At 48.8% G+C, this 22,039-nt stretch overlaps 2 protein-coding genes across 7 annotated transcripts in view; one reads left to right on the top strand and one right to left on the bottom strand.

The window, feature by feature from the left end:
* Positions 1–1,966: 1,966 nt before the first annotated feature.
* CLEC20A (C-type lectin domain containing 20A) lies at positions 1,967–17,580 on the top strand (the record flags this gene model as incomplete). Its single annotated transcript, XM_084866527.1, has 8 exons — positions 1,967–2,662; positions 3,144–3,327; positions 4,245–4,310; positions 4,815–4,973; positions 5,251–5,667; positions 11,947–12,066; positions 12,817–12,902; positions 15,006–17,580. The coding sequence occupies 8 exons, from the start codon at positions 1,967–1,969 to the stop codon at positions 15,084–15,086; spliced, it is 1,809 nt and encodes a 602-aa protein (XP_084722653.1). The 3' UTR covers positions 15,087–17,580.
* RASAL2 (RAS protein activator like 2) overlaps positions 15,752–22,039 on the bottom strand; it is a 227,431-nt gene continuing 221,143 nt past the window's right edge. For all 6 annotated transcript variants that reach the window (XM_084866956.1, XM_084866957.1, XM_084866958.1 and 3 more), the window contains one exon: positions 15,752–21,600. In XM_084866956.1, the coding sequence (XP_084723082.1) occupies positions 21,458–21,600 (143 nt within the window). In that variant the 3' untranslated portion in view covers positions 15,752–21,457. The remainder of the gene's footprint in view (positions 21,601–22,039) is intronic.

Here is a 22,039-nt window from a genome sequence, read left to right as displayed (position 1 = left end):
CTCGCATGTGCGTGGCTTCCCAGAGCTCAGGGTCTACCGGGGGTTAAAGACATTTGGCAAGAAGACAGTAAATAAAATGGTTGCAGAATGGGACAAGTGCAGTTAAGGAAACAGTCAGGGTGACAAGAAGGAATATCTTAGAAACGTCCTTCTGTCCACGAGGGCAGCAGCGAGACCCCCTGGGGCCAGTGCTGTGAGTCCCAGTGAGAGGCCAGTGACCTGGGCCAGGGTGGCAGTGGGCATGGAAAGAAATGGGAAGTTCACGAAGGCTCAAGATACACATTGGGTAGAGCTGATGGGATTTGTTGTGAGACTGGATGCCAGGAATGAGAAAGAGATGGACCAGCCGTGACTCCTGGGCTGGGGCTGGAGACACTGGAGGGAGAGAGGGAGCCATTTAATGAGCTGGGGGCACCAGGACCGAGCAGACGGAAGGTGAGTCCATGTGTGTGTGGACAGAATGACAGCCGGAAGGACACATGCAGGAGGAGTTCATGGTGGAGGGCAGAACCTGGGAGGCCCCAGGACACTGCATGAAGCCAGGAAATCAGCGGGGCAGCAGGGTTTTTCATTAGAGCCTAAAATCAATCTGGCGGGCCACAGGCAGTGATTTGAAAAAAAAAATTGAACAGATCAGGATAAAACATGGCAAAGTGTCCCTGGCCGGTGTGCTCAGTGGTTAGAGTGTCAGCCCAAAGGGTCATGGTTCAATTTCTGGTAAAGGGAACGTACCTGGGTTGCTGATTCTATCCCCGGCACCTGTGGGAAGCAACCAAACAGTGTGTCTCTCACATCGATGTTTCTCTCTCCACCCACCCCTTCTCTCCCCCTCCCCTGATTTCTCCATCCACTCTAAAAAAATAAAAATCAATGGAAAAAATATCCTCTGGTGAGGAGTAACCAAAAAAAAGTGTCCAAGTGACTCACACATCATATGAAAAAATAACATTTCTTTCCTCTGATGCAGTGCTTCTCCAATTCTTCTCAGCGACAGGTGGCATCTGGAACTCTGGTGGGTGTAAGCAGCTTTGTTCCTTTTGGCAAGTGCCTTCCTGGTCCTTTCCCCGTGCCCCCCACACCGGGCACAGGCTGGGCACTCTGGGTGCCAGTTCTGTCTCAGCTTCCTCTCCTATGGCATCTGGCTTGAGGCTGGTTCCTTAAGGCCTAGGCCCCCCAAGATCCTGGCCCCAGGCCTTCCTTCCTCTTGACCCCTCTGCACCGCGGGACCTGGGACCCTGGCAAGGGTATGGAGTCAGGAAGCAAGGAAGCGAGCACAGAGGTCTTGAGGCTGGTTCCAGGAGAAGTGTAATTTGCTCCTTAGTTCTTTTGTTCATTCATTCAACACATGGAGCCGTTCTGATGTGCTGGCTGCTGAGAGAGTGACGAATATGGCTTGTTCACTGCTCCCAAGGTGCCTGAACCCGGTGGAGGAGACAGACAAGCAAAAAGGTCCTTTCCCCGGGGGCTTTAAAAAATCCGGATGCTGGTCCCAGCACATTCCGACCCTTGCCATAGGGTGGACCTGAGCGTTCGTGTATTTGAAAGGCTCCCCAGGTGGTTCTATGCGCAGCCCCTATTCCGAGCCCCTGACGCCTATGCCAGGGCGGCACACGGGATGACTAAGGGCCTGGACTTGGGAGCCCCACCCACGGCTCTTGGGTCCTGGCTCTACCCCTTCCCGCTGGGTGGGTGGCCAAGTCACTCAACTCTCTGGACTTGGTGTCCTCAGAGGTCAAATAGGCACAGTGACACCTGTCCTGGGGGGTTGCTGGGAAATCATGAGTGCTCAGTAAACACTATGGACTATTGGTAAGCACTGACAAGGTGCCCCGCAGCACACATGGCAGGGCACCTACCCAGAATGGGGCACAGGGTTGAGTCATTAGCATGAGGGGCAAAGGGAAGGGGGAGGTGAGGGGATTGAGGGACCAGTTCTTCCGGGGACCAGAGAGCAGAGCTATGAGCCATGGGAGGGCCAGTGGCAAGGGACAGAGCGGAAGAGAAGAGGCTGGCTTTGAGAACTAGCGGGGAGGGAGGGGGGGGCGGGGGGAAAGGGCGGGGAGGGGGAGGGAGTGGAGATGGCCATTCGGTGACAGCCTCTCCTGCCCCAGCAGCCCAGGAGCTGGTGAGCAATGGCAAGACCTTCACGAGGGTGGAGGAAAAGCTGAGCTGGATGGACGCCCTGCGGTACTGCCGGGGGCACCACACGGACCTGGCCGACCTGCAGAGCATGAACAGCGTGAGCAGCATGATGAGCCTCTACTCCCTCACCAGCGGCTCTCAGGCGTGGATCGGCCTCTTCTACAACGTGCGCATCGGCGGCCTGAGCTGGTCCAGCGGTTCCACCTTCACCACCCCGATGTGGAGCTCGCTGCCCGTCTTCAAGGAGGGCATCTGTGCCACGCTGTCCTCCGCGTACATGGTCCCCAGCCTGGGCGCCGCCTCGTGCGCCCATCAGAAGCCCTTCATCTGCTACCACGGTGGGTTCACGGCCGCAGCCCGGACACCGCCGTCCTCCCAGGGGCCGCTTCTCAGGGGCACACGAAAGCGAGAGCGCTCAGGTCTTCCCAACGAACCATTACCTTGGCCCTGCTGGCTGCATTCCTCAGCCTCAGTTTCTCTCTTCCGCCCCTCAGTTCCTAGAGCCCGCCAGCGAAATGGGGTATAAATCGGGGTAGAGAAAAACTAAAATCGGGAACGTTCCACTTTGTCCCCCTCCTCCTGCCAATTAAAGGTTCAGGAGAAGAGAAAAAAGGAAGAGAGGAAGAAGGCAGGCAGGTTGGGGGTTCATTTGCCTCTGGGCAGAAACTAGCAGAATCCAGTCTCTCATCTTTTCTTAAAGCACAGGCTGGTTCTGGCTCCTGGGGGAAGGGGGTGAGGGTGGGGAGGAGGAGTGTAGACCAGCTGCTCTCAGGGTGGCTTCCTGCTTCTGGGAAATGGGTGGGTGTGGCCAGCTCCTTGGGGCGTCTCTGCAGGAAGTCCCGTCAGTACTAAATGCACATGGTGCTGGCCATCCTTGCCCTGGGCTGGCCTCTCTGCCCAGGTGGCCCACTCCACTGACCTTGGTCTGAGATCACTTGGGGATGGTTAGAGACCAGAGAGCACTTTTCTGGTAAAAACGCCAGTTTCTGCTTTTCTCTCAGTCAGTCACGGCCAGCCCAACTCAGTACCACCCCGACCCCTCAAATAGGGGCACAGAGGACCGACCTGCTGAGTCCCCCCTTCTCCACCATGTCTGTCAGAGAGCCTTGAAATGTAGCCCACAGTGGCCCAGGTGTGACCTAGGATTCCGGATGCAGTGGGATGGGAGCCCCTCCAAGGAAGTGTGTATGAGGTGCTTTCTACTATTAAGTCTGGTGTCCTGGGCGCCACCAAGACAAGTCCTGACTCCACCCTCTTCTCCTCTCCCTGCGGGCCCACCCACTAGCACACCCCTCCTCCTGGGGCCTGCCCCACCTACAGAGGGCTCCCTGTACAAGGAACTCTAAAACCTGTAAATCAGACATTTTGCTTACACACATTCACTAGACCCCTCAGTACTTAGAATCACACCCCTTGGTAGCCACCTGATGTGCTGGACCCCTTTGGCCTCATGTCCTATTTCTCTCCCTGACTACACTGGCTGCTTTCTTTTTCTTTTTCTCTTTTTCTTTTCTTTTCTTTTCTTTTCTTTCTTTCTTTCTTTTTTTTCTTCTTCTTTTTTTTAAAAATATATTTTATTGATTTTTTACAGAGAGGAACAGAGAGGGATAGAGTTAGAAACATCGATGAGAGAGAAACATCGACCAGCTGCCTTTTGCACACTCCCCACCGGGGATGCGCCCGCAACCAAGGTACATGCCCTTGACCGGAATCGAACCTGGGACCCTTCAGTCCGCAGGCCGACGCTCTACCCACTGAGCCAAACCGGTTTCGGCAACACTGGCTGCTTTCTGCTCCTCAAACCCACGTGGCCCCTTCCCACCTGAGGACCTGGCCTTTGCCCCAAGGCGGGTTCCTTCTCCAATCCTCTTTGAGAGCCAAGATCCTGCCTATCTTATTTCTGCTCTATTGCTAGTGCCTAGAATGCCATCTGCCACACAGTAGCTCAATAGGCATTTATATAGAATGAATGTCAACAGGAACAAAGGAGCCTGTCTAACTTGTTCTCCCAAGTTCAGCCTGGCAGGTCCTGGTGCCTGCAGAGGATCCCGGCAGCCCATGCCTGCCCCGTAAACGCGAGGTCTGTTTTCTGTTTTCTCCAGATCCTCTGGAGACACCCTACAACCTGGAGGAGCCCGTTCTCAGCCTGACCACCACGCCACAGCCAGGTGCAGACCCAGGAGCCTGCCTTCTGCTTGACGTACCCACTGAAACCAGCTGGCAGGGTCGCCACCCCTGGGTCCCCTCGCCCCTTCACGCTGGCTTTGCTGCCCCCAGGCTGACACCCCTGGAGAGAGCCAGTGCCTCTGTTACTAAATGGATCCAGTGGGGGAGGTGACTTGGTCAAGGGCCCCACCCGAACAGCGAACAGCAGCAGAGCCCAGGCTGCACCTCAGCTCTTCAGATGCCCCCACCTCCATGGCGTGGGAGTGGGGGTCAGGAGGCACCTCCTCACAGCCCAGGCCGAGCCCTCTTGTGGGGGTGGGGGGTTTCCCTCTGGATATCACTGCCCTGGTATTAAAAAAAAAACGTTCCCCCTTCCTGCCTGGTGTAGAGAGACGCTGTGACAAAGGCAATACCAGTACACTCCTCAATCAACCTGCCTCGTGGAGTTGGTTTTCTGCCTGCTATGGAGGAGTATGGCGTTGTGGCATGGAAATGAGTTTTCCAAGGTGGCCACGCCTGCGTGTGCCCTTTGTCTTGCCAGGCAACAGGGCATGAGTTTGGGCAGGTCATCATCTCCCTAAGCCTCTTCCTCTATAAAATGGAGTTAGTAACACCTACGTCTCAGGGTTACAGTGAGGATTTTAAAAGAGGATGGGTCCACCTCCGTGAGTACTGTGTGCTTTAGAACTCAGTGCAGACAGGGGAAGTGAGGGAAATGCCAGGCAAATCTCGATGGGCTTCGGTGAACAGGTGTGTGTCAGAGTTGGGGGGGGGGGGGCCCATTTGAATCTGAGGATGTGACTCCCAATTCCGCAAACAGGCGGTTCCTTCCTCAGGTCTCCTTCTGGAACCCATCCCTTGGGTGGTGCCAGACCACGCCCTTTCCAAACTTCCCTTGCTTAGAATCACAGGTGTTTCGGTCTCTCTGTTCTTTTCCTCCAGCGGTGGTCCAGATTGGCAAACGGACCTTCAAACGATTTAACCAAGGAATGACATGGCAGTCAGCCCTGCTGTACTGCCGTACCCACCACACAGACCTGGCCGACCTGCAGACGGTGACTGACGAGGCAGACATGGAGGCCCTGAGATCCATCATCAGTGAGACGGAGGCCTGGATTGGCCTCTACTTCAACGCGGCTTCTGGGTCTCTCAGCTGGTCCAGCGACATGGGTGCCAGCATCCCCACCTGGCTGCAGGTGCCCAAGTTTGGGACAGGGCTGTGTGCAGGGCTCCGCACCTACGTACGCTACATCCCCAGGGTTTATTCGGTGGTCTGCGCTCTCCTGCAACCCTTCATCTGCTTCTATGGTGCGTGGCAGTCCTCCCTCCGGCCCTCGGTCCGCATGGGATGGGAGATGGGTTTGCTTGGCAGCAGGAGACACTGAAGGTAGACCTAAGGAAGCACTTCTGGTCCGGAGGGTAACTGAGTTTTGGAGCAAAGCTCATCTTAACTCTGGGAGTGCTTTTAAAGAATGGGCCAGGCCCCATCCAGCCTCCAGGGCATTCGAAATTAGCAACAGGAATTGGTTATTGGGCAGTGAAGTGGTTGAAGGCGGGGCCTTTGGAATCACATTTTATCACTTGCTAGAAATGAGTCTCCTTCTCTTCAGGAAAATATATATTTAACAAAATGGTACCAATGACCCGATGATGACCCGCCTCACAGGATGGCTCTGAGGGCTGAATGAGGATGCATGTAAAGGACCTCGGAGAGCCCCTGGCACAGAAGGAAGCACCCCCTGTAGATTTCAGCAACGGTCACTGCTGTTGTCACTATGAATGCCGAGAGCCAGAGGCTACCCTGGCTGTTTGGATCTTGCGCATAGTTTGCCTCCTCAGCAACAGGCTTCCTCTTATCTTCTTCCTTCCTTCTTCTTCTTCTTTTTTTTTTTTGGAACTGGCTTTATGGTGATAACATTCACTCTTTTGAAGCATCTGATTCCATGGGTTTCAGTACATTCATAGGATTGTCCAATCAGCACTACCTAAATTTAGGACATTTTTTTTTTTTTTTTTTTTATCAGCCCCAAAGAAACTCTTTATTGTGTAAGATTAGAAGGGAGGCCTTGCGGAGCCATTGTGCGGATGGAAGCTGTGGCGGGCTCGAGGAGGTGTACAATACGTGCGTCCTCCGAGTCTGGCCTGTGACAGACCGGGGAGCGGGGGTTCCCTCACGCTCACCCCCAGCCTTTCCTTGCAGACCCCTCTGTTGGACACCGGCAGTGGGCAGCACTACCCCAGCTTATCCCCGCTCCCTCCTCAGAAGTGACTGAGGGGAAGGCGCCCAGACCAGGTACGCCCCTGTTTTCTGCTCTGTACGGGTGGGGTGCGTGGCCTAATTCTTGGCTGGATCCTGGGGTCTCCAGGGTCTGGAGGTGGAGCGGGCGGCCTGAAAGCAGCAGCAGCATAGGGTGGGCCCCGTGGGTTCTCCCAGAGGGCCTGGGAGAGGCCAGAAAAGAGGAGGGCCAACTGGATGGACACAGAGAGGGATTTCCCTGTCAGCACCCGGCTGGTGAGCTGGGGTCGGGAGCAGGCGGCCTCCGTCACCAACAACCCCCCTCCTTGAACGGGGCCGCTGAACTTGCGGTTCCAGGGCCAGGAGGCCGAGAGAGGCTGTGCAGTCTCTCAGGGGAGGTGGCCAGGGCCTGAGACGCTGAGCGGAAAAATCACCAGAGGCCTCTGAGGCTGGATATCCTGAGAGAGACGCACAAGAGAGGGGCCTGTGGAATCCCTTCCAGTTCTGAGAGGGGAGGAGATGAGATGTGAGCTGTGGGGGCAAGGCTGGGAATGACAGTGACAGTGTTCTTTCAGCATTTTTAAATTCCGGAAGCATCTTCAGAACTATTACTTGGTGCTGCTTCCCAAGCCTTTCGAAGCCAACTAGGATAACCGAGGGCATGTTCCCAGTTCCGCTGGCTTCTTTACAGATTCCCACTTCAGACAAAAATAACACTATCCTTTTGGAGGGCGTGGAGAAAAGCAGGGGGTGTGCTCCCAGAGCTTCATTCATTCTGGGGACACAGACAAAAGGCAGGGCCGCTGGGAGCACCCTGCGAAAGGCGGCGGAGACTGTGTAGTCACAGGCACGATGGGGACATGGAAGGGCCTGGCCCAGCTCCTGGGGGTTTCCAGGAGGAGGAGGAGGTGATTTTGAAGGCAGAGAGTTAGCCTGCAAAGGGGAGTGGAGGTAGACTGGGTGGCGGCTTGCAGGTAGGAGCTGCAGGTGGGTTGGGGGTACCGAGCGGGTACCCCCAGATCCTGCAGGGCCCCCCTGTGAGCTAAAGAATGTGGCCCTCACAGCACGAGGGCAGCGTCTGTGGTCAGATTTGGTCCAGGAGCCGGGAAGAGTGTCTTCTGCTCTCCCTCTAAGCTCTCAACTGGCACCGGGCTGCCACCCAGGCCGCACCCAGCAGGCTCAGGAGGCCCTCCCTGCTTCGCTGTCACAGTGGGTGCGCAGGGGCGGCGCCAAGGGACCGCAGGGCCACTGCAGGGCCGGGGCCACCTTCGGACTCATGCTATATCCAAGCGCTTGGGGCCTTGGCTCCGTCCCGGGCACAGCCCCCGCCCTGGGCGCCCTGGACGCTCCTGCGGCTCCTCAGAGCCCAGGGGCTGCCGCCCCGAGGGCCACCTCTGTCCCCAAGGAAAGGCCCTGGACCCCATGACCTACGGCTGGTCCGTGACTCCGCAGGGGGCAGCGGCGGGGGAGGGGCTGACTCTGCTCACCCTGCGGTGCCTCAGTTTCCCTCAGATGGCGGTGCTCGGCGTCAGCCACTTACCTGCCTCCGGTCGCGCGGTTCTGAGCCTGCAGGAGCTTTCCGGGCCCCAGACAGCGGCTCGGGCCTTGGGTTCAGGGAGCGCGCCGGGCAGAGGAACACCGCGCACCGTGCACCCGCGCCCTGAGTGGGCAGCGCGCGCGCGGGTTGCTGGGAGCGGCCAGGGCCGGACCACGTGCCCGCCGCCCGCCTGCCCTCCGAGGTGGGGCCTGGGGACCCCGTAGCCGCCGGCCCCAGCGCCCGGCTCCTCCTTTAGGGAGCCCCGCCCTGGCTCCCACGCCCAGGTGGAGGGTGAGGCTGGGCGGGCGGGGTGTGCTGGGCCACAGGCCCGGCCCCTGGCCACATGCAGGTCCACTTGCAGGTGATGCTGCCCCCGAGCCAGCCCCCCAACCCTCCGTGGGGAACAATTTTTTTTGGGGGGGGGTGGTCTGGGGGGAGAAACACTCTATTTAGATGCAGAAGACCTTAGGCAAGTGTCCTACCCTCTTGGCACTTCATTTTTCTCATCTTTAAATGAGGAGCGGGGAGGGAAAGGGATTGGGAGGGCGGGGGGCAGATGATGCCATTGCCATGAGGTAGCTTTCAGTGTCTGGCATCTGGCAGATACTCAAGAAATGGTTATTACCATTTTAACCTCAGTGTTCTAGTGAAATGATCTGTGATTCATTCATCTCCTGCCTCTGTCCTTGCCTCGTCTTAATCTTATTAATTATACCTGATTCTGGATGATCACAATTATGAATGCACGGGGCTGCGGAATCTCACGGGCAGGGACTGCTTTGCGCCTCCGTTTCCTCTCCAGGCCTAGAACACTGTTTTTGCACACTGGTGGATGATTTAGTCCAGCAACCACTTCCGGAGTACCTGTTTGGAACAGGCAGTGGACTGTGGATACCAAGACCAGCAGGCCTCGTCCTGTTTCTGAAAGGGCTTCGCTGATGGGGGGAGAGAGAGACAGTTTGGTGGCGCCGCTCCAGGGTGAGCCAGAGCCCTGGCAGGAGAGTGCCTTCCACTCTGCCTGGGAAGGGGGCACAGTATCCCTCTTATCCAGAATTTTACTCTCAGTGTGTTACCTGTGGTTAGCCCCGGTCTGAAAAGATGTATTAAATGGAAAATTCCAGAAATGAGAGATTCCTAGGATTTAAACTGTGCATGGTGGTTCTCAATAGCATGATGAAATCTTGGGCTGTCTCTCTCTCTGCCCACACTGTAGAGCAGCGATTTTAGTAATCAGTTTGTTTAGTAAACTGTTTTTTGCACATTGGTCTATCATTTAATCCAGCAACCACTTCCTTTGTGCCACGAGGTGAAAAGGGTTGAAAATCGCTGCTGTATGGGCTACCTCATCAGACACTTAGTAGCCATCAATTGAAAGAGGGAGAAGGGGGGGGAGGGGAAGGTGGAGTGAAGAGGGATTAGCACAAAGTTAATCTCTTACTGTGACTAATGTATAAATTAAACTTTATCATAGTTATGCATGTATGGGAAAACACGTTAAGTGTACATATAGGATTTGATACTATCCATGGTTTCAAGCACCCATGGAGAAAATTGGAACATACACTGAGTGGCCAGATTATTAAAATCTCTGAACGCATAATCATCTGGCCACTCGTGTGTGTGTGTGTGTGTGTCTGTGTGTGTGTTTGTGTGTATTAATTAGAGGCCTGGTGCATGAATTTGTGCATGGGTGGCCAGCCTGACCAGGGGGAGGGGACATGGGCGGTTGGCCGGCCTGCCTGCTGGTCGAACTCCTGGTAGAGGGAGCAATTTGCATATTAGTCTTTTATTATATGGGATATACACTGAGTGGCCAGATTATTATGTTTTCAGAGATCGTAATAATCTGGCCACTCAGTGTATATCCCCAGGGGTAAGGGGGTTATGACTACAAAAGCTAATGGGGGATTTCATCAGGCAGCAGAGAGCAGAAGGATTTGCACAGGCAAAGGCAGGTAGACGTGGAAGTGTGTGGTGTGGGAATGGCCAGCAGTCTGACGTGACCAGATGGAGGTCACGTTTTTGGGAAGGCAGTGGCAAGGGGTGAGTGGGAAGAGGTAGACTGGGGCCAAACTCTGAAGGACCTGATCCCGCGGCCGGTGGTGGGACCATCAGAGTGAGCCAAATGCTCAGGTCTGCAGTTACTAGAAGCAAGGCAGTTATGATGACATGGGACAATGACTGTGTTAAGATGCTAAAGGAAAAAAGCATGAATCAACATTATACACACAACACAGTCACACAATGTTGAAAGGAAACATCAACAGATTGGGAGGAAATGTGTGAAAATGTTAACAGTGGTGATATTCAGGGGATGAGATGTGAGTGTTTCTGGGTTTTGCAGATTTACTCATTTCATTAAAGACATTGGCAATTCTTGGGGCAGGGAAGGAAGATGTCCTTTGAGGAGGCGGCCGGCCAGGAGTGGAAGGAACCCAGGGCAGGTCTGGAGCAGCAGAATGAGAAGGGACATGAGGGAATGGATTTTACATCATATGCAAGTGACATTAACTGAAGAGATAGGAATACAAACACACTTTTAAAAATGCTCAGCTTTATCACAGAAATGCAAATTAAAAGCAAGCTGTATTTTTTTTTTTTCCCAGTGAATTTTTTTACTTACCAGTTTGGCAAAGATTTAAAGGGTGATAAAGCTGACGAGAACATGGGAAAATCAGCCATCTCAGACATTGGGTAGGAAAGTAAACTGGCGCTGCCATCCTGGCAATGCATGTCAGTTTTAAAATGGGCACACCCTTCCATACAGAAATTCTACCCATGGACATTTATTAAGGAAATAATAGCACAAGATGTACACGTATGCCAGTACACGCATCCTCCACACATGGGGTTGTTGGTTGCAGCACTGTTTGTTACACTGAAAAACTGGAGGCAATCTAATGTCCACTGAAAGCAAGTTGGTGAAATAAGTTTGGGTACATTCGATGAAATACTGCACAGCCTTGCTCTAGCTGGTTTGGCTCAGTGGATAGAGCACGGGCCTGTGGATTGAAGGGTCCCAGGTTTGATTCCAGTCAAGAGCACATGCCCAGGATTCGGGTTCGATCCCCAGTGTGGGGCAAGCAGGAGGTAACCAATCAATGATTCTCTCTCTCCCTCTCAGAAATCATCATATACATATATGAGAATAAGGTAGATTTTTATGCATTCAAAAAAAAAAAAAAATTCAAGTTAATAGTGGTTGTCCCTGGATCATCGGAGGGATACTTTTGCTTAAATGCTTTTCAGTAATATAGCATAAAAACAATACGGTGATTTCCACGTTTGAAATAAAAGATACCAGCAAGGCACTGACAGGACTTTGGTGACTGAACATGAGAGCAAGTGACAGGGTGTAAGGCTGCAGTTGAGGGCACCTGGGGTCCCTGGCTGGTGCCTCAGCAGCTGGGTAGCCTCGCAGGGCGGAGAAGGTTGTGAGGGAGGCGGAGCTTGGTTCTGGAATATTTTGATAACACACTTTTATGAAGATGTTGGGGATCCCTGGATGCCATAGTGGGGCTCAGTGTGGCTATCAGACATAAGGGGTCGGGGCCTCTTGGGTAGGAACTGCTAAAAGAAGACGTTTGCGACTAAATAGAAATCTCATAACATTGCACAAGCCCCACACCTCCTGTACCAGGGACATTTGAGATGATGGAGTAGCAACTCAAGGGCTGGAACATCAGCCTGCAGGCAAGAGGACTGGCAGGGAGGGGCTCAGCTTCCCGCCTGAACGTGTCTGCGCCAACTGTGTGCATGGGCAGTGAGGCCCAGGCCTGTCTCCCAGCTCAGGGGCAGTCACCAACCTCAGACTGCCTTGGTCCTGGCCATCTGTGCGGTAACTCCTTCATTTCCCCTCCTGCAGCTATCCCCAGTGAAGAAAGTGGCACTGGCGTAAGAGGTACAACTGCTGACAAGCAGGCCCATCACGTGAGCAGATCTAACCACCCGGAGTCACAAGGAAAAACCCCAGCGCCAGAATCAGGTAACTGCCTCTGGTTACCACCTTCCCGCTCACTTGTAACAAGTAAGCAGTTCGAGGTGGACAGCCACTCCTTCGCACAGATTCCCTGAGACCTTCTTATGAGGCAGCGCGAGATGGTGGGAAGGTTCGGAACGGCAGCAGGAGGAACAAGGGTGAGGATCCTAGTTGGCTCCCTGACGGCTATGAAAGCTTAGTGAGCCCTTTCCTCACTGGGCAATCTCTCATTTCTCACCTGCAAAAGGGGAGGGGTTAAAAACTACCCTGCCTACATCACAGTGAAATAATTCTGTACTTTATAAACCATAAAGTGCTACACAAATATAAAGTAGTCTTACTATGAGCTGGTAGTTCCGTGATGATTACAGTGGCCTGCGGCCGAAGGCTGAGCTTGTTTATATGCTTAGAGAACTTAGTTTCCTGGGGCAGAGTGGGCTTTTACAAATGTGGGCCCAGGGAGGGGGTGTATATTTCCAGCATCTATTTCATAGAGTTAAGAGGGAGGTGGGAAATACAGAATGGAAAATAACTGATGTGTGAGGAGGGCCAGTGTTACCCTATGACATAAGACTATTTCAGCCACTGTTGGTTGGTCCTAATTATGGCCAAGTATTCTCCTGGTCAGTAGGTTCCTTCCTCTCCCTTTCTGAAGCCCTAAATCACATGTACCACCTGTGGTGTCCAGTGTGCACTCTGACTGCTATGAACTTGAAGTTTTCATATGGCAGTAAGATCATCTCCTTTCCTTTTCAGAGCAATTCTTTGGGATCCTGAAAGCAGATTTTACCATCCCAGCTGTAATGGACTTAGAAGATATGAAAGACCAATTTTTGAGTGAGGTGAGATTTCTGCCCACTTCTAATTTTGACCAGATGATTTGACAATGCAAGGCAATACTGTCAGAAGGGAGACAGTATTATAGGGGGAAAGGAAAGAAAGGGGGGAAAAAGAATGAAAAGAGGGAAAGAAAGGAAGGAAAGAGAGAAAGAAAGAGAAGGGAAGGAAGGTGAAAGGAAGGAAGGATGGAAGGAAGAAAGGAAGGAAGAAGGAAGGAGAAGGAAGGAAGAAGGAGGGAGGGAGGGAGGAAGAAAGGCAGGGAGGAAGGGAGGGAGAGAAAGAGAGAGAGAGCGCACGAGAGAACCCCTAGAAGGTTTGGCTCAGTGGATCAGTGGATAGAGCGTCAGCCTTTGGACTGAAGGGTCCCCAGTTCAATTCCAGTCAAGGGCACATACCTCGGTTGCTGGTTTGATCCCAGGCCCTGGTTGGGGTGTGTGCAGAGGCAACCAATGTATGTGTCTTTGTCACATCAATGTTTCTGTCTCTCCCTCTCTCTTATATTCTCTTAAAAATTCTTGGATGAGGATTAATACACACACACACACACACACACACACACATACACACACAAATTAAGGCAGCATAGTCAGAAGGACCTAATTTGGGTCTTGGCTTTCTACTTAATTGTGGTGACCTTAGGCTAGTAACATAATTTTTCTGAGTCTTAGTTTCCTCATAAGTTAGGAACTACACTCATATGGTTGGTATTAAATGAAATATTCCAAGTGCTTAGCAAATTGGCATATAGTAAGTCCTCAATAAAAATTAACTTTAGGTATTATTATTGTTCTAAATATACATTTCTTCCAGGAGTTTTTCCCCTTCTTTTAAAGTACTAGTGTGTGAGAGGTGGCAGATTGTCAAGAGGAAGAATCATTCCTAAATATTATGACAAAAGCCTCAAGCTTATTTTGAATTTGGCCTAAGGGTACATATTTCAGTTATATCAGATAATCATATAATGTCAGAGCCAGAGAGCTCATTATGGGTCACTCAGCCCAAACCATAACTTTACAGACTGGCATGTATCTTGTAGATTATTGCAATTTACTCATAGGCCAAAGAAAGAACACCTAGGCAATTTATTCTAAAATCTCACAAACTCAGGTTTCTAGAAAGAATTGTGGTGTGTGGATGTGCACACGCGCGCGCAGAGAACGGGGAGGGGGACTGGCGAGCTTTTAGTGCATTTTGCTATTGAAGAAATAACAGGTACAAAGATGCAATTTCAGCATCTGAGATATATTAATTAAAAAAAAATTTTTTTTTAGTAAAAGTCCAAGTAACTTCAGACTGCAGTGTTGAATATCAGTTCTATAAATGTCAAGGATTTTTTTTTTGGGGGGGGGGAAGGGGTTTGAGGCTAGGGCGACCAAACTAGAAGCAATCTACCTTTTGTCTTAAATTAAATCCAATAATAGGAAGATTGGGCTCCAAATGGAGAATTCCATCTCTGGCCACCTTTGTTGGAATGTATCTATTCCATTTGATGGAGAGAATGTCTGTCTCGCAGATTTAAAGGATGGGATTGGTAAGGACAAGGTGTGTGCGAGAAAGGTAAAATATATATCATTAGTTTTAGCAGCATATAAAATTCCACACAGAAGACAAACACCGGTAGCCGACTTATCCCAGTTCCAGGGACACAGACAGAGACACACTGTCACAGACACTCATACACTGTCCTCAGGGACTCGTGGGTGTTAACCCTGTTGGGGTTAGAATCCCTGGGGAAGTTAAAGAAAAGCGTGGCCCCAGTACTCAGAGACAGTCTATGGAATTGTTCAGAGGAGAAACTCAAAGGCAGCCCTGCTGTGTTATTTATTTTTTTTAAGTTCTACAGTGATTCTGATGAACAGTCCCGGCTGAGAAACACTCATTAAGTCATTTGTTTTAGCCTCCTTTGTCATCAAACTTTCTTTGTTGGCTGGGGTGTTGGAATGGGCCTGACAAACCGACTTATGTGCCTTCACATTGGTGACAGTGCTAATGACATAGGTAGGCAGCTGGAGGGAGGCTGAGAAAAAGGAAGGGCACATAGGTGGACAGTTTAGGATAGAGACGACAAGACAGTATTAACAGTTTTTCTCTCTTTGATGTTTCAGATCCATGAAGTCTTAAAGCAAACGTTAGGTGATGAGCAATTCAGATTGGAATGGGTTGGCTTTGAAGTAAATAAAAAATAGCTCATTGTACTGATCTGCAGTCTCCTTTTCACACAGTCTTCTCTGGGTTTTGAGTACATTTTCACTTTTTAATTCCAAGGAGTTCAGAATGAGAAATAACTCCACACTTGTGAAGAGGCTAACTCAGACCTCCCCCAGCACGAAAGAAAATGTCATATACAACTGGTATGAGACAAGGGAAGGTGGAGGTATTTGGGAACAATAACTTTGAGGATGACAAGCAAACAACAACAACAACAAAATTAAAACAAAAACAAAACCCAAATGCTGAAACAAACTCCATTAATCTCTCTGGGGAGCTAAGAGAGGACAGTAGAGGTTTGGGAAGCCAAGTGGGGCCAAAGTTCCAAATAGAGGGCCTGCTTTCTTTACCAGCGACAATCTGTTAAAGGGATTTTAAATTCTCCAAAATGAGGAGCGCTCTGGGGTCTTATCACAAAACCACACTGTATGTTCATGCTATTTGCCCTAAATCTAAATATTTCTTACCTGTACGTTGGGGAATTCTAAGACATTGTTTTTAATGTTAAAATATACCTTCAGAATAATGTTCCTGCATATATATTTTTTTTCCTGGTCTTTATCCAAGTGTCCTAAATCACCCAGATATACATGCAAGAAATAAGAGAGTAATATGTCACATACCATAGCAACTTTAGTCTGAAATGTTTAAAGTTAAAGTTTATTTGAATTCTTTGTAAGATTATCAATAAAAGACTTCAAACGTATCTATATCTGTACATGTACAAGAACCATCAAAAATTATTCACAGAACAAAAATAAATCTTCTTTAGAACAAACCCAGGTAATGAAATGCAGATATGGATCTCACATGTGGAACAATCTAAGTGCTACCAGCACAAAAATATGGCTTTAAAAATAAAATAAAACCTTGGGTTTTGTTTTTCTAAGGTGTATTTCTCTTTCTTGAAATAAAAAATAAATTATTTAGAGCTATCCTTGTAAAATAGTCATGTGTATTAACACACTTTTATTAAGGCCCTGGAGATGAAAAAAGGAAAGCCAATTTAAAAGGTAAATTCCTCACAGGTGTGGTTCAGGCTAATGTGCTGCTGTCTGCTTGAGTTAATTTTAACATAACTAGGGAATGTCTAAGCACCAGTCAAAATTTAAGCTTTGCTATTTATTTCAACTTCTCTACAGGACAAGGGGCTATTGACTCACTTAGCATTTAATCTTTTGGTGAACTGGAAATTGAAATTTTTCCCTTGGGAGTTTAGAAATGACACAGATATGCTATTTATACACAAATGTGTACCCCCACACAGATGATGGAGGCTCCTAAAACACAGCTTTTGTGTTAACCTCTCTACAGCAGGTACATCTGCTTCTAGGTCCCAAACTAAAAAATTCCCTAGGGAAAAATGAGGGCATTTGATTGAAAAGTAAGAACTGGGTAGGAAATTAAAATGCATGATGAAATTTGGGCAAAAACTACCATTTTGCTTTCCTTGGGTGGTTTACTGCATTTGCCAAGTCCAGCTGGGTTAGTTATGCAAACACCTGAGGACTAACTGATCAGGAACCAAAACTGCTTCTTTCTGGATCCCACTGATATTCACTGATCTGAATCCAGATCAGCGAGATTCAACGGTCTTTCTATGACACCCTGAGGTATCAATAACGAAACCTAGGGTTCTTGAGACAATGTCAAATCAAATCAATTTCAAGTTATATATATATATATATATATATATATATATATATATATATATATACACACACACACACACACACACACACACACATACACACACATAACACATATGGTACATTTTTAAAAAAAGGGAACGACTGTCATACAATCTAATAAATGAGAACAAAATCTAAACAACCCAAGAAAGTTTGGGAATCACTGCTCCGTAGGTGGATTAACATTCAGAAAGAGGAAGCCCCAGGATTTGTGTTTTGTGGGTGTGCACGTGGTGTCTGCAGAAACTGTCTCTCCATGTATCTATGCATTTTAAGTGCAGGCAAGCTGTAAATCCTCCCGTTTCCTTGAACCTCTGGGCTATTGAGAAGGCTGCTGTGCACAGTCCCCTTTTGGATCATGCTATCTTCCTCAGGTTCTTTCACTCCTCATGAGATATTTATCATATCTCATGCAAATTTCATCACTGTTGTCAAGAGCTCCATAACTGGGTCATGACCACAAAGAATGCTTCGGGAACTAAAGCAATCACTCAAACACAGAAAGAGATTCTATTTAAAAATTCAACACCCCAGTATATCTTACTTAGAAAACACACCAAAAAAAACTGCCCTAGCTAGTTTGGCTGAATGGATAGAGTGTCGGCCTGTGGACTGAAGGGTCTCAGGTTTGATTCCAGTCAAGGGCACATGCCTGAGTTGTGGGCTCGATCCCCAGTATGGGACATGCAGGAGGCAGCCAATCAATGAGTTTCTCTCATCATTGATGTTTCTATCTCCCTCTCCCTCTGAAGTCAATAAAAATATATATTAAAAAAAAAAACTAGTAAAATAGGTCTTTCCAATTGACATAGCAATAAAAACAAATTCTTGGGTGACGGGAGAGAGAAGCCCCTCCCAGTCTGCAGGAGAAAGTGGCCTCTAAAGGTGTGGGTGAAAAGTCAGCGAAGCTGTGGCGTGGGCTTCGGAGCTGCTGAGTCAGGCCCAGGGACAAAGTCCAGTCTGGTGACAAGCCTGGGGCTCAGGGTCATATGGGACTCGGTCATCCTTAAGAGGTTTCCTTTCCCAAGTTCAATCCCACAACCAGACTTCCCAGGAACTCCCAACTGGAGATAACTAGAGCTAAACCTAATGAAAGGAAAACAAACACCGATGCAAGCTCACTGGATGGCAACTGTCTCACTCTGGGGCTTCCAACAGAGAACTGCTCCCAACCTGGTGCACCTCTGTGGACAGGGTGGACAGAACTGCAGATCCACAAGCAAAGACCACAGGTAGACTAGGATGAGAGAAGCCCGACTTCCAAAGTCAAGCTCATTCTCAAGGGTACACAGTGGTCATCACAGAAAATTCTGCTTTCCCTTGCCCTGACAGCATCACAGGGAAAGGTGGCAGCAGCCCAGAAAAAGCTAATTCTGACCAACTCCATACCATGTGGAAAAAGCCAAAAGCTACAGCAGCATGGCTACCTCATTTTGCCATCTTTCTTGCAGACAGATTGCCCTAGACCCCAACGGCACCTGGGCGATAGAGCCCGGCACACAGACAGTGCTCGAGTTGCCTAGTTACAACCTCCCCTCTGCAAGCGCTTAGTATATTGCAGAGACTCAGGGAATATGATGCATTGATGGAAATGTAACTCCTTTGGCCCATTGATATAAAAGGGTTATATTCAGCTCTTTTCCTGAATCCTATCAGCACTGTTCTTGTCAATGGCTACACTTGATTGGTAGTGGGACAAGCTAAACTTAGTACATGCCCCCTGATCTCCAAATTCCACACAATCCTGTTCTCTGCAGTGCACACAATGTGGCGATGTGCTGGGTAGAAGTGCAAGGCCGGGCCATCTGAGTCCACCCACTTCTTCCCCATGTCTCTCCTCCCATTTGCACACAGGCTGGTACCTACTGGGGCTGAGCAAAGCCAATGAAGCTATATCTCCTTAAAAAGTCAGCTGTTTCTACCTTCTTCCATACTTGAGAAAAAAAAAAAGCCTTTCAGAATAAGCTCTACAGATTGCAGCATTTTCTAAAGAAAAACTCAGAAAAATATTTGTATTGAAACAGGCTCAAAGGATAATCTAACATTTAACATCTGGCAACAGCTCTGAACTTCTAGCTTATGTCTAACTTTATTATTTTTTTATTCTCTTCATTCGAGATAACCTGATAATAGAGGGCTGCATAATCTATCCAAACATTTGAGCATTTAATCTTCCAAAGTAGGCAGCTCTATGGAGCTCCCACATGCCAACAAGATAAACTGCATCCACCAAAAACACAATTGATGTTTTGTGTCTAGGCCCCTCGGACAGGTAAGTTTATCAGCCGTCTGTAACCTATAACCAACATCTGAGAGCTTCCGAACCTCAAGCAGCACATCGCCCATGTTACATATGTAAGGACCTTGACACCAACAAACTTTTGCCAGGTTTTCTGCAGCACAGTTAAAGGCTTTTTATGAAGAATGAATTAGAATTAAACCTGGCCAGAGCTGAGAAACAGTGGACCTATGTTTATGTTATCCTCTCCCAACAAAGAGCACAACTGCAGAATTGGTTACCCCCACCCCCATTTAAATAAGTGATTTTGACTACAGTGTGCCCTCAGCTTGGAGAGGAGAGAGAAGAATTTATAAAATAACTACCATATTCAAGAAAATACATGGGTACCAAACATGTGGACATGAGGTCTGCAGATCAGATAAGCACTGTGAGAAACTCCTGTTTGAGATTTCTGACTGGACTGGCACAAATGGGAGTGTTATGAAGGGAAATGCTTTAAAAATTCGTGGGTTGGGTGGCTGCTGAGATACAAGGACCAACACAGAGCCTACCTGAGAGAGGGTAGCGCTAAAGTGTCAGAACATAAGTTGGGGCACAGTGGAAGGGACTCGGGGCTGCTGTCTAGGCTTCACTCAAAAGAGGACCCAATAGATAAATATTCTCCTGTTCCCTTCCAAGTATTCTGTTATGTAGAAACACTCACTCCTGCACAGGGCTCCCTCCAGTCTTTCTTCCTTTTTTAAAAATTTCCTTCAAGTTTACCATTTAAAAGAGCATTAACTTGAGAAATGTTCTCTACCAAATGAAACAACTCCTTAGATCTTGCTTAAAGAGATTCAACACCCTTTTAACATGATATCTCACAGCACAGAAGGCATGAATGAGTTCTATTTGTGTGTTTATATGTACACATGTGTGAATATATATGTATATATATTTGTATAATCTAATGGCTAATATGTAACATTCTATGCTTCTGATAATCAGGGTTGCACTCAAGATGACAATTCACACTTTTGGAAAAAAGGAAAACAATCAGCTTCCACGACTGTTTCTGTCCTACACTAAAGCCAAGGAGGACTACTGGTGAGGCAGTAATCACCGACAACCTACTGAGAGCCTGGGGCAACACACGGGATGCGCTGCCCCACCCCCCCCTGCTTAGGGTTTCTTTTCATCACTTTTCAGAGTGATGCTTCAGATCTGGATTTCCTTCCCAAATTTTACTTCAGTGATTAAAGGACCAACTTAAAAGTTAAATATTGAGATAAGATTACCCTGCCTAGAGATATGCTAGTATAATGAATAAAATCTTTATCCCAAATAAAAATTGTAATTTACAAATAGAAAATGTTTTGTTTTTAAGTCGGAAATAGTCAGAGATTCCTGCTATGGTATGGTTAGCCCTTTTCTGTGCGGAAGAAAGGGTATTTGCTTTGGATGGTTTATGGACAGCATATTGGAAGAACCTCTCCAGAGGAGAGTAAACCCTGTGGGTGACGCTGATGCCACCATGGGGGAGCGGAAGGGCAGTGGGTGTGGGAAGGTGGAGATGGTGTGTAGAGACACAAATATTTATAGTTTTGTAAACTCTAAAGAGGAAAGAGAACACCCTTTATTACAACTGGGGTAAAAAAAACAGCCCCCTACCTAAAATGGAAACTTCCCATCTGCTATAGACAGAAAGGATAAAACATCAACAGGAGTTCAACAGAACTCACTCCGAAAGTCCAGCTTTGATGCAAGAGCTCTCGTCTGTGTCCTCTGAAGCAGCGTATCCCCAAAGTGGAGTAGCTGTCGATCCAGAGCCAGTCTTGGTTGGTCAGTGGGATTAAATGTTTTGTTTAGACCTTAGTATTTGCATGTTTTCCTAAAGGACCAGGGGGCCGGAGAGGGATTTTTTTTAAACTGGCAGATGAATCCCTGAAAAATTCATTCTGACAACGTTCTATTGTACGCCGTGAGCTTCTTTTACCAGACAGACAGACACTGGGTCTCTACCTACTGACCCACTGGGCTCATTTCTCACTCATTCAACTAACAACTGCAGTGCTTTCAACAAGAGGAAAACAATAATAAAAATAGCAATAATTAAAAAGGTAATCTACATTATTAACTTCCTTTGGGTATATTACAGTGGTATTTTCTGTACATGGCCCAGAACTAAGTTCCCTATGTACACAGAGACGTGGGGGGAAAGCATCGACCTCGGGAGTCTTCGCCTTATGCCCTGAAAGACAAGGTTCCTTTTTCAATCGAGAGTTTCTCACCTCACTGCTGTTCTGAAGTAGCAACATTCTGTAAACCTGGTGGGGCTGGGGGAAGGGCAGGGGACAGGAGAGCGGGGACATTTCCTTCCGGCTCCTCCCACAGTCTGTCTCGTCACCAAGGCCATCAGCAGCTGCTGTTTTTGAATTCACCATTCTCCGTGATGGAAAGCTTGGTGGGGTTGGTGGGAGAGAGGCCATTTCGGACCTGCATGCTGTACCGCTCCTTCACCTGGGTCAGCGCGCTCATCAGTCTGGTGTTGGCCGAATCCAGGGACACGATCCGTTTTTCCTACAACACACCAATCATGGCTTTAGTCCGGCTCCACACAGGAAATCACGCCATGATGCTCTTTAGAATGACTGTTCTAACACTTTCTATCACACCGCTGCACGCAGGATGCTTTCTGGATCAATGGAACGTCTCTGCCTCTTTCTGCACACCGAGTCCAACGGGTCTGTGCTTATTTTCTCTTTTTGTTCTGTCGGCATAGCAGGATGTGTTATTAATAATCCCCCAGGACTCTAAGACATCATGGTAAAGTGACACCATGTGTTACTTCAGACTATGCAACACAGGGTCAAGCTGCCCGACTGTATTCAGTGCTTTTGGTCAAATTTAAAACATGGACATTGGATGGCAGAGAAAGAAGCACCAGAGGTTTCATTTCACAGAGAGGTGCAAGTGATCTGTGGGTCCTTAGCCCCCAAAGAGGGCACGTCAGTCGTAT

Source organism: Pipistrellus hanaki (assembly GCF_964339955.1).
Source record: "Pipistrellus hanaki genome assembly, chromosome: 18".
NCBI classification, from domain to species: domain Eukaryota; kingdom Metazoa; phylum Chordata; class Mammalia; order Chiroptera; family Vespertilionidae; genus Pipistrellus; species Pipistrellus hanaki.
Note: the sequence above shows the minus strand (reverse complement) of the source record. Positions and strands in the feature narration are given on the sequence as shown.